Source organism: Mesocricetus auratus, unplaced genomic scaffold, assembly GCF_017639785.1.
Source record: "Mesocricetus auratus isolate SY011 unplaced genomic scaffold, BCM_Maur_2.0 Super-Scaffold_100011, whole genome shotgun sequence".
Classification (NCBI taxonomy): Eukaryota; Metazoa; Chordata; class Mammalia; order Rodentia; family Cricetidae; genus Mesocricetus; species Mesocricetus auratus.
Genome location: NW_024429195.1, coordinates 41,772,723 through 41,785,151, shown reverse-complemented (window position 1 = coordinate 41,785,151; position 12,429 = coordinate 41,772,723). Strand labels below are relative to the sequence as shown.

The window sequence follows — 12,429 nt, the reverse complement described above, 5'->3', positions numbered from 1 at the left end:
AAAGCTAAGAAGCATTGGCCTGCAGCCTTTTGAACAAAACTCCTTTTCAGTTATACTTTACCAATGGGTGTAACATTTAAAATTTTCATTTATTTAGAAGACATGTGAAGTTTTCTGTTATAGGTATAATATATATGGTCAATGAGAGGGTCCAACTCTCAAATGATTCCTAATTCACTAAGAAGGCAGAGGGGCATATACTAAGCAGATAAAGTTAAGAAAATTTCCAACTATTATCAATCAGGTACTGAAATAACACAGAACTCACTCTCCAAAGCTGACTTTTACGTTATTTCTGGAAGACACCATCACTGCTGCCCACAGCAGCAAGCCAAGGATTACCAAATGACAGCTGACACTGCTCTGCAGATGCGGAGATGTGGTTCACCTCTGGATGAGGGCTACTGATCATCAGTAGATTAACCCTCCATGGCTTAGGGAAATTCAGGCACTTGGCCGAGGCCTTCCTGCATTTCACTGGCCTTAACCCATTTAAACCAAGAACAACTGATCTAACAATCCACATTACAGCTCTTTGCACTTAAAAAATTCCTAATGACAAAGTTATATTATGCCATAAGACAGTGAAGTTAGCAAGAATTACATGTTCCCAGTCCGAGGCAGGGCCTCCTGGTCCAGTCTCGTTACTATGTTCATCCTTACAGAATCAGGACTGCATAGCTACCTGTCAAGCACCCACAAGCTCACAAATACGGTAAAGCTTAAAGAGGCCAAAAGCAAAACCTGTGCTATTTTGGACTATTCTTGCTTCTTCGACTTGGTATCCTGCTTAGAGGTTGAAATAATTTTGAAATACCAAATGAGTGGACCCATTATAGAAATACAGGTGAGTTCAGTAACATCCAAGAACAGCAGGAGACCACTAACAGCTGCTGATTTAGTATGACAGTCTCCTTGGACTTTGCAGATCAGAGGGGAAGGAACACAGCTGCAGAAGCCAAGACCACAATTTCTTTCTTTTTGCCTATAAAATTATTAAGGCCTAGCTGTTTGTCTACTCAGAGAAGGTTAATATGTAACATGGTAATTAAGAATTTTTTTCCTGTTCAATCATTCCCAGAATTAATTCCAGAGGATATTGTAGTGCGGGATAATTGGGAAAGAAACATAGCAAAACAAACAAATCAACAGCAACAATCCTCTTTTTCTCCTGTACACTGAGCCAGAGTTGAAAAGGACTGATCAGCCTTGGCGTTGACACCAGCTCAGAGTCAATAGGCAAAACAATTTAAAAACACAAACACTCCAGGAACTTGGACTTGCCCCTATGGAAAATTAGATGCTAATTATGAATGAGGTATGTAGTCACTAGTTCTAAATTCTGATACCCCAGGTACTTGAGAGAAAAAAGACGAGTCAAGCATGGTTTTCCATATTAGGATTCTTCTCCTGACCAGAGGCGATTGATAGAGGATGTGACTGAAGGCTGGTGATTAGAAGAATAGCAGGCACATCACATTGTCATCAGATGGGCTTAATGGCAGCTTCAAAAGCTCAGCCATCAGCAGCCTATGTGGCTTGTCAGGGACACCAGACTCCAGTCTTTTGAATGTGAGCAAGAGATTAAGCAGGACTGTCAAGATACTCAGACAGACACAGTCATCTGCTAACACGCTTTGTGTGGCAGGCTCCTAAGCATGGAGATACCCTCACTAAATAAAACTCAGGAACACACAACTCAAGTGGAAAAAAAACTTTTGAATTAAGATTAGCTAGTTTAGTCTTCTATTGAATTGAAACATATTGAACATCTGACTGCTTAACTTTTTCTACTTCTCACGCTAGAGAAAACTCATTCATTCCCTTGCTAGGAACAAGTGAAAAGAAGGCCACTGTCTGGGAAGCTGCAGTTAAATGATGAACCATGTTAGCAGCACAGAGAGAATCTCAGTGGTTCAGGTTCTACTGAAAAAGCAGAAGCCCTTTCCAAAAGAACACTTTGTACACACTGAGCCTGCTTACCAACAAAGCTCAACTCCTAGTGCCTCTAGAATGCCCAGTGCAGCTTAGCTTCCAGCTGCTAGCACATTTCCGTTTCTTTAGTTGTGCCCTACATAATTCACTATGGCATGTGACTAATGGCAGCTAAACTTCCAGCCACTAGACTAAAAGGTCTTTACATGAGGAAAATCATGTGGCGTTGGGCAGCTGGTCGGCTATCAGATATGTTTTAGAATTTGATTCACTTTCTGAACTTGAGAGAAGTTGTTCTAGCTTTCTGGGAAGATTAAACCTCCTTCAATGAAAGTTGAAGAAGTGGAAAGAGCTTCAGCCTGCAGCAAAATTTGAGCTACACAGTAGAGTTCTGCTAAAAATCACTCCTCTCTTTTCTTTGGAAAGGCAAATGTCTTCAGGGTAAGAGCAGAAATGTTCTACAAGTTCTACATGTGAATATTGCCACATTTCCATTCTGTTTGTGAGAGGAAAATGGTAGCAGCTAAAAGCATGTTAGTAAATTGACATCCTGTGTTGGTCCCAGTGAACAGGTAATATTTTCTTAATGTTGCTTAGGCAAGACGTGTGTGTGGGGGGGTATGTACATGTGCCAGTGGAGGTTCAAGACTGACATCTGGTATGTTCTTTGACTGCTTGTCACCTTTCCTTTTTGAAATAAGGTCTCAATCACTGGTCCTCACTCATCAACTCTTAGGCTAGCCTGCAAAAAGTTCCGGAGATGTTCCGGTCTCTGATGCCCCCATTGCTGGGGTAACGGAGACGCTCCAGCACTTTAACTTCTGCTTAAGCTTTTTCCATGGTCTGGGGAACTGAACTCAGGTCCTTAAGGCTGCAGGCCAAGCACTTTACCCACTGGTCAACCTCCTCAGCCCAGCTGCACTTTTTCACAGGTGCAGCATGTAAGATCCTGGCATAGAACAAATCTCTTTAACCTCAAACTGCTGATAAGGTGGGCTGGTCAGTTAATTGTGAGGTGTGGTCCTGTGCACTGTGCACTGCAAACTATTCAGCAGGGGCCTCAGCTTCTAGCCTCCAGATGCCAGTATCCCTGGCTTCCCTCAGCTGAGACAACCACACGTGTTCAAGAAGAATTTGGAAGGCTGAGGCAGGATCGTAATGAGTTCATGGTCAGCCTGGGCTACGTAACTACTCTGGATACATGAAACACCCCATCACAAGAAAACAAATTCTCCAGAAGTAGCCACACATCTCTTTCTTGGGGTTGGGAGGGTGGGGGAGCAGGAGGTACAGAATCATTCCTGGTTGTAAACTACTAGCTCGGGGTGTACATTAGCCAAATAGTGAAACAAGATTGAAACTTAAACATCCATATTCTTTGCAATGAGATTTCAGGCAAAAGACTACACAGAATTTGATGTCTACAAAACCAAGTCTCATTGTGTAAAACCTGAAATAATGTGAAGTTTGAAGCTTCACTTCAGCAATCTAAAAAATGTTCAGCTTAACCTTTAAGACATTTAAGATTTTTTAACTTCTATAACTAGTTAACAGAAATGAATCTTTGTGTGTCTTCCTCCATACCCTAGCATTGAAATCACAGACTACTCATGTACATGGGTTCTGGGAAACCGAACACAGGTCTTCATGCTTGCATTGTAATGGCTCTTACCTACTGAGCCATCTCCCAAGATCCAAGAATGAATCTTCTGTTGATACACAGGGCTGAATTGTAATGAGAAAGGCTGGCTCAGCCGATTCTAAAAGACCCATTTACTTCAAATCCAAGAAATGCTCTTAAAAAGAAGAGAGAGAAAGAAGCTGCTGGAGCAGGGGTCTGCTACAGTGCCTAGTCTTCTGGCCATTCCCATGTTTCCTGCGGGCAACCCTCGCACAGTGTCAAAGGCCTGGCACAGAGTGACTACTGTAAAGGTTTTGTCCAGCATGCCCTTCCTGTCTGTATTAAATGCACTCCCTTTTCTAAAGAACAACTACCAGCAGTTTGAGACAGGAACTGGTTTTGCATATTAACTATTGGTTTTGTCTTGTGAGGTTTCTGTTATTATTTTAAACAATGGCTATTCCCTCAGATTGGCCTGAAACAGAAATATACCTACTAATTAAGCTGGTCAAATTTCCCATTGGTGAACACTTGCCTAACACACACACTCAAGGCTCTGGGTTCTATCTCTGACATCAGGGGAGGGTGGGAAAGAAGAGAGAAAAAATTTGGTGAAAGACATTTGGTCCTGTTGGGGTCATGAAGTCCATTTCACTCACAGATAGCATTGAGGGAAACCAGGAATGTTAAACATGCAGGGCTGGCCTCTTTTCTGCCCAGAAAGCTGGGAATGGAGTTGGTTCATAGTTTAGGTGACCTCTGTACTATGCCAGGCTCTGACATATAGCACCAAAGATGGTTAATAGCCTACATGACCTCTGTCCTATTTGCATGAGCAAGATCACACAGGTTCCTCCCCTAGGCCCTTAAGATAACACATCTAGCCTACCTCTAGAACCCATCTTCATGGAGAAGTGACAGTGCTTTGAAAAGAGTTTCCATGTAGCTGTGTTATATCAGGAAACTTCTTTCCAACTTTTACTGTACTTAAATACGCTTAAATGAACTGCGCGTTGTCAGACTAAAGAGGTTTGAACCAACATCAGCTACTGAGTCGTACTGAGCCAGATTTCCTTCTTGCCTCACTTTGATTACCCTGGCTCTTGTCATGTTTGAAGAGGCTCCCACATAGGCCTATGTCACATACAGCTACAAATACAGGTACTATGTACAAGTAAATGCTCACAACTTAGTCAATGCTACACTTATCAGCTATGAAGATACCACTTTACTTACTACATAGCCTTATAGAAAATGACACTTTGGAAGTAGAGGTTGTTCATATAAGCTTTGTTTTTTATGACTTACAAAAGAATGACTGCCAAATTATCAGGCTGGATTTCCTTGTTAGCATGACTGCCAAGAACTTTGGAACTTTACTCAGGTCTAAAGCAGAAGTTGTTTTTTCTTTAGTTAGTGCTGAGGATTGAGAGAAGCAAGCTGCCACTGTGCCTGACCTTACCCCTAAGACTGAAGTCATTCCTTGTCTTTCCCCAGTTTTAAAAACTCGCTCTTGTCTAAAGGAAAGTCTCTTAAGGCATCTATGTGGATCTGGAGAAGTACTTGCCTAGCATGAATGAAACTTGGTTTGATCCCACCACTGAACAACAAACCCAGCTGTGGTGACAAATGCCGCTTGGGAAGGTAGAGACAGGAAGATGAGAAGTTCAAAGTCATCCTCATCTACATAGTACATTTGAAGCCAGGCTAGACAATCTGAGACTATATCTCACATGCACACACACACACACACACACACACACACACACACACACACACACACACACACACACACGTCTACTTTAGCTTAGGTTACTCTGGTGTATTCACAGAAAATGTGCATGTGCGTGTGGGGGGGAGCTTACTAATAGCTTATCAAATGCATGATAGCAGATACATACCATCAAAACTACCTTGCTCAGAAGCAAGGTGCAACAGCTGGTTATATGTTTCAATTGAGGGTTGATAGACAAAGACTCCAGAATTGAAGCAGTCAGGCCACCCTGGATCTGGTGCTGCTGACAATTCTTCTCTTTCAAAAAGATCATCAACATTTGTGAGGACCTGATTCAAGAAAGAGAAAGAACAAAGAAAGGCATTACAAGAATGCTTTGCTTCTGCACACCCTTCCTAGGTTCTCCCTGTTACCCAACACACAAAAGAGGGTGACAGGTGTAAGGGACCTGAGATTACTTCCCTTCATCCCTTGACACTTTTTATGATAGTGCTCTTATCTGAACTTCACTGTCAAGTCTTGACAGCCTTTTTCAAATGAGTGATAGGTCTCCATGACTAAGCACATCCCTTCAGCCTTAAAGCCACACTCACCAGAGTATCTGCATCCATGAACACACATTTGGAATATTGAGTAAGTGACCAGCAGTGGAGTTTCGTCAGAGTGATGCCCAACTCAGGCCTCTTCATTAAAGTTAGGTGAGCAGAATCGCCACTGTCCAAGACATCTACCATGATGACTTCATCAAAGACAGTCTCTAAAACTTTTCTGTAAAAATAGATTACAGAAAACATCATAGAGAAATCTTTGCACAGCACAGGACCCACTGACTGTCAATCATGAGACAATCAGACACTTTGGCATCATATACCCCCTTAAATCTGTCTTGATTCACCTCAGAACAACTCTGTTTGTGTGTACATGTAGTTTATTTCATGAAGCGACAGAACTGTTTATGGCTGGCCTGTCTTAAGACACCATGGGAGAACTTTTCTTCCTTCTTGTCTCACTGTACACCTGGTATGCTATGAAAACAACTTGACAAACATGAGCAACATTTATATCTCTGTACCAGCCCACGTGTTTGACAATGATATTGTATTAGAATTGACTTGACTGACTTTTGCATATTTTAAAGAAATTGTGCTGGATAATGTCCATATAATATATGAGATGAAGCCTATAACAAATCACTTCTTCTAGAGTAATAGACCAAGAATTTCCTGAAGTTTTGTGTCTGTACTGCTTAGGTTTTTGGCAATTTGACACATGCTAGAGTCACCTGGGAAAAGAGAACTTCAATTGAGAAATGCATCCATCAGATTAGCCTACAGGCAAGGCTATGGGACCATTTTTGATTGATGGTAGATGTGGGAGGGTCCAGATCACTGTAGGTGGTGCCAATCCTGGGCAAGGTGGTCCTGAGGGAGCATGTCATGGAAAGCAAGCCAGTAAGCAGAATTCCTCTGTAGCCTCTGCTTCAGTTTCTGTCTCCAGGGCCATAAGGTCCTATCCTGATTTCCCTTCACGATGTGGATTGTCAGTTGTAAGCCAAAATAAACCCTTTCTTCTCCAAGATGTTTTTGGTCATGGTGTTTATCACAGAAAAAGAAAGCACACTAGAAGACTGTCCCAAGAGAGATTAAAATGATTAACTATGAGATCATTGTTTTGGAATCCAGTGTAACTGCTCTTATTAGGTAATTAGCAGTTACTTGGCCATAATAAGAAACTCACTTTGGTCTGTGAGATTTAAGAGTTTTCAATGTTCAAAATTACCTAAATGTGTGCTCTGTGTGTGTGTGTGTGTGTGTGTGTGTGTGTGTGTGTGTGTGTGTGTGTGTGTAAGTCGTTTGTCATTCTCAGGAATCATTCCTCAGGAACTATCTGCCTTGTGTTTTTAGAATCTTCTCTCATTGGGATCTGGGACTTAATGACTAGGGTAGGATAGTGGGCGAGTGAATTTCAGAGATCCACCTCTCTGTCTACCTGGTGATAGGATTACAGACATGCATCACCAGGCCCAGATTTTTACAATGGTGCTGAGGATTGAACTCAGGTTTGCATGTCTTTAGTGTTATGCTAATGAAGTAGTTGTGACACCTAGCTAGAGGGAAAAATGAATGATACAAATATATCACTAACAAGCATTCGACAGATTCACAGAAGAAAACTGGTGTTGCATTTTATCTCTCATGTCAGATAAAAATATTTTTTAGTTCAGAGAGTAAATGGGTCTTTTTAAAAATTTTTTTTGTTTTTAAAAAGAAATGGTTAGTGGTACCAGCAATTTTAATGAATCATGGTAAGGGCATTCAAGATTAAATCTGGATGTTATGCAATTATCACGAACAGACTATTAGGAGAAAGTTTTTGGAACACCTTTCTCAAGAGCTATTTAAGATCAATATTATTAATGCAGAAGATATACGTATATATATATATGCACATATGTTTAATGTCTTATTTTTAAAGGCCATTGGCCTATGTTTACATTTTTAAAATGTAAGGCATCCTCAGTCTTGAAGAAGGCTAGAAGACAGCAAAAATGAGACTCCGCAACACTGCTGGCACACCAAAGTAGTTTGAATGGTCGTACCCAGATATCACAAAATTGAATTCCAAAAAATCCAAAGGAACTAACCCATTCAATAAGCAGCTTGTACTTCTCAGTGTGTTCTTTAACAAATCCTGAAATAGTCTCAGAAAGCCTAATCATAAGGACTTTATTCTAGCATATGTAAAGATCATGTCAGCTGGAAACAGAGAAAACTGTTCAATATTACCTGAGGGTTTCCTGGTTTACAGGAAGCAATATAAGTCTAACGTCATTTGGGAAAAGGAGTGCAAATGAGAAAGAACAACATAATTTACAGGCTCACCCTCAGAAGCTTTAATGAGGGGACAGTTCTCTCATTCCCAGATGGAATTCGGAAGATGGGAGGCCAGAATGGTACCTCCCAGGAGGAATCCCGGGACATCTCCCAAAGGCTAGGAAGAGATTTCAAATTCAGGAGTCCTTAGCTTAGCATCACTTATCTGTGTCTACCTAGTGCTCAGCTCCCTAGGAAGTACATGGGGCTCAGTGCCCACTGATTCCAGAAACAGGGGAAAGGATGTTAGAACCCTGAGGACAGACAGACAGACAGGCAGGTAATCCTCACCTCATGGAATCTGAGACCTGTGGGGTGGTGAGTACAACCATCCTCCTGGTAGTCCTTTGCTGTTTTAAAGATGAGCCCAGGACCAGTGCACCTTTGGCATAGGCATCGTTTGTGGTCAGCGTCACAAAGGCCTGATCTTAACACAAAGAAAAAGAAGCATATCTCAGCTGGAAAAGGCCTTTCCCCAGGGCTACTCTCAAACAATAGTTCAGCAAAATCATCTCAGAGATCAACTTCCTGTGTTAGTGAGGCAGCAGCCCCTTTAGTGGGAGAACAGGAATAGGCCAAGACTGCGGTTTAGCAGGAATGTCAGATAACCTTCAAGAGGACCACCAACCATAAGACTCAAGTCTCAGTTAGAGTCCACACAGATTCTTAGATCAAACTGTAGCAAACAGGGGGGAAGCGTAGGGAACTGATGGTGACAAGGAGATCAGGAAGCACATGTCCTGTCTTCTACAAGGGCTGATGAGTGGTATTTTCATCCAAGCAAGAGCCCTATTACCTACCACACCAGAAAGTAAGTGAGCGTCTGCCTATAGTGAACCTACCTCCCACAGTAGCCTTATCTTTTAGTGACCAATCACTATTGGTGAGCTTAGAGGGCAAGTCTGACCAACCTGTCACTTGCTGTCTCTCTCTTCCCCCTTTTCATTTTCCTCACCCCATTCTTCTCTGGGGACCCAATCCACACGTTTCTGAACCCTTCTACATGTTAGGCAAGTGCCACGGCCACAGCTCGTACAGTTTTGAGCTAGGTTCTGGCTGTGTAAACCAAACTGACCCAACAGTTGTCCTGCCTCTACTTCCCAGGTGCTACCATCACAGGTATGAACCATGGCCAGCCTCCACTTCTTCGGGAGACCGAGCCGTATGCCACCCTCCCCTAACAGAGACATGGACAAACATGCCAACTTCCCCAAAGCTCCAGCCAGAACATTAGGCAAACATGTATTCTTTCTCCCACAGAACAGTCCTCATTGTACCAGCCTTTAGGATTTTTCCAGGCTTTTTCTGTGATCATTCTGGGGACCTCTCTAAAGGGACTTTGGCATTAGTTGGTGGGTCAGACTCTGGCAGTGGTCGTTTGGGGGTACTGTTGCCCAAGAAGACACTTAGTAGATTTTGTCTCTGTCACTCTCTGTTTCAGGTTTCCTCATTCTCCTCTGCCCATTTTCCAATGAAGAAGCTAAAAGCAGTGAAAATTCCTGATGAGGGAGAGTGCTGTGGGCTGTCTGGTGGACCAGTGCATTCCCCAGAAGCTGGCCTCAAAGTCATTTTCACCCCTACTATTGGGCCGACTTTCAGAACAAGCCACCACACTACGAAAATGTAGAAAGTTGTGAATTCCCCGCTCCAACCAATTATATTCTGTAACGACAACATCAACTTCAGCCTGTATTTGCTTCTGTCATCCTCAAAGCGTTCGGAGACAGTAATATTCCAAAACCATTTTGCCCCAAAAGTACTTAGACTGAGCACAATGAATTATGCTTTAACCTCTGAGTGGCCCAGACTTCAGGAGGTGGTGGAGAAAAGTTGAATATAAGTAGGATTCGAACGTTGCAGGTGACAACGCTATGCTTTCTCGGATTAAATTAATAAAGGGAGAGGTCAGATGTTATAAATACCAGATTTGGCTAGTTAATCCTGCAAATGGATGGGAAAGACCAAAGACAACTATGTGCTTTAACCTTCAGATGCCAGATCAGTAGCTGTCATAACGCAGGCTACAACTTTAAGTGCGTGGGAGCACCAGTTACCTCTAAAGTGCTGGGGCACATTTACCCAGGGCCTGACACCTCACAAGTGGCAAAGTGGCACCGAGGCCCTCCCAGGGCGCTAGTCTAGCCGCACCCGGCCCCACAGGCCTAAAAATAGGCTCGGCGTGGAGGCCAAAGCAGGGCCGCAGCCCGGAGTTCCCGCAGGGTGCCCGGAGCTCCCTGTGTCCGGAGCCCCAGAGTCAGGGCTCGGAGCGATCCCACCGCGCCGCACGTCCGCCCCACCCCGCCTGGCCTCCCCAGGTCGCAGGAGGCGGAAGCAGCCGCTCTGCAGTGCAGCTGGGTCAGCAGCCCCGGCAGCCCAGCCACCGCTGACTCCTGCGGTTCCCGAGCTGCCCCGAGCTCCCTGGGCGCAGCGGCGGTCGCGCTGTGGAAGCCGGTCACGTAGGCGTACCTGTCATAGTGCGTCCCGATGGGTCGGAAGAGCCGGGCGCCGGGAAAGGACCGCCGCCAGCGGGGAGGGCGGGAGTCCGCAGCCCGCCGCTCTTATAGCGGCCGTCACGTGGCCGCGCAGGCTCACGCCCAGGCCGCATCCTCCGCGGTGCGCACCGCGGGCGGGGCAGTCCCGGGGACCTGAGAGCTGCTGTGCTGGGAGGACACCTGTTGGGGACTGTGCAGCCTCCAATCGTTCCAGGGCCAGGGCAGAGAAGGAGACAGAGCTCTGGGGGCTGGGGCATGAAAACTGAAGGGTTATGAACCTCCAACCGGCTGAGCCCCGTCACAAGTCACGCTGGTTACAGCAATTCATTTCAACTGCCTAAAGAGAAGAGATCTTTTACTTCACACAACCTCTGGAAACTTTCCACTCTGTCACAATGGTTTTGTGGCAGTAACCAAAATTAAAAACGGGTTGTTACCAAATATTAAGTCTTAGCACTGTTTGTATCAGTCAATTAGTTAGTTGTTCTAACCATTTTACCAAATCAAGGGTGTAGGTGTTACCTACCACCATGTAGCTGTCAGTATACGGATGGAAAACCCAGGCTCACAAAAGTTAAGTTGCTTTGCTCTGACAATAAGCTGTAAGTAGAGAGGCAGGATTTGGACCTGCCTACCAGTTTCAGGTCAACGCGCTGCCTTAGAAAGTCATGGTGCTTTTGGCACGCTGGTTCTGGATAACAGGTGGTAAGTTTCGGTAATTCTGTTTAGGTAATCCAGTTGTTTCAGTTAATCTGTTTCACAAATCTTGAAAGTCAATTTGTCATTTCGGGGAGAAGTTGAGAAATAGCTTTCTAATACAGCCACACTTTGCACAATTCTCCATCCCATCCGCTCAGTCCAAGCACTGTGGTGGTTCAGCAATGGTGGTTCACCACTCTGAAAGTCATCTCTCTACAGTGAATGGTGACAATATCAGTTCAAAACAGGAAACAGATGCCGACGAATAAGTAAAGGTAGTGCCGCAGTCCTCAAAAAATAGTCCTTAATTTATGGTGCTTGCTGAATTTCCAGTTTTTCAACTTTTAAATGGCGCAGAAGCATTAAACAGCATCAGAAACTACTTTGAATTTTGATATTTCATTGGCTAGTAATATACGGTACAATATTCTTCCATGATGCTGGACAGCTGCATCAGCTCCCAGGCAGAGGTGGGATCATTAAGGCAAACAAACAAGTGCTACTCTTTAGCTAGGCTGTGGCACTGGGTACAAGATGTAGTACGATATTCTAAATAATCACAAAGGGTCTATGTGGACATATAGTCCCACAGCCATCATAAATCTAGGGTCACACCTACCCCACTGCTGCTTGGTATGTGGGCCTAGATCTCCTCCATCAGACTCAACCTAAGCACCTTTTTAGAAATAAATTTTAGGACTTAAGTCCAGATCTCCTAGAAGACTACTTGAAACTACATTCTATTTTTAATGGATGCATATTAACTTATTACATTTGTGTGGTACTGCTTGCCATTTCAGTAGGGACTACAATGTGTAATGATCATAGCATATCTAGTACCAGAATGATATTTTTTTCCTTTTATTGGCAATGTAATGACTTTGACACAGGGTTTTGTATATGCCAGACAAGTGCTGTTCCACTGAACTATACTCCTACCCCAAAGCTAAGGTGACTACTTTCATTGTTGTTTGATACAAGGTCTAGTTATATAGGTAAGACTGGACCCATATTCCTCATCTAAAATGAGTCCCCTCCCTTATCTTTCTGAGCAGGACTCCAGGAATGCACATG

The 12,429-nt window shown here is 43.8% G+C and overlaps 1 protein-coding gene across 3 annotated transcripts in view; it reads right to left on the bottom strand.

Annotated features, from left to right (window-relative positions):
- Gyg1 (glycogenin 1) overlaps positions 1-10,784 on the bottom strand; it is a 32,071-nt gene extending 21,287 nt beyond the window's left edge. For 2 of the 3 annotated variants that reach the window (XM_040754637.1, XM_040754638.1), the window contains exons 1-4: positions 10,631-10,784; positions 8,456-8,591; positions 5,885-6,059; positions 5,458-5,620 (exon numbers count right to left, since the gene is read on the bottom strand). In XM_040754637.1, coding sequence (XP_040610571.1) covers positions 5,458-5,620; positions 5,885-6,059; positions 8,456-8,591; positions 10,631-10,769 — 613 coding nt within the window. In that variant the 5' untranslated portion in view covers positions 10,770-10,784. The remainder of the gene's footprint in view (positions 1-5,457; positions 5,621-5,884; positions 6,060-8,455; positions 8,592-10,630) is intronic. The other variant, XM_040754640.1, reaches the window with a different exon arrangement.
- Between the last annotated feature and the right edge of the window lie 1,645 nt (positions 10,785-12,429).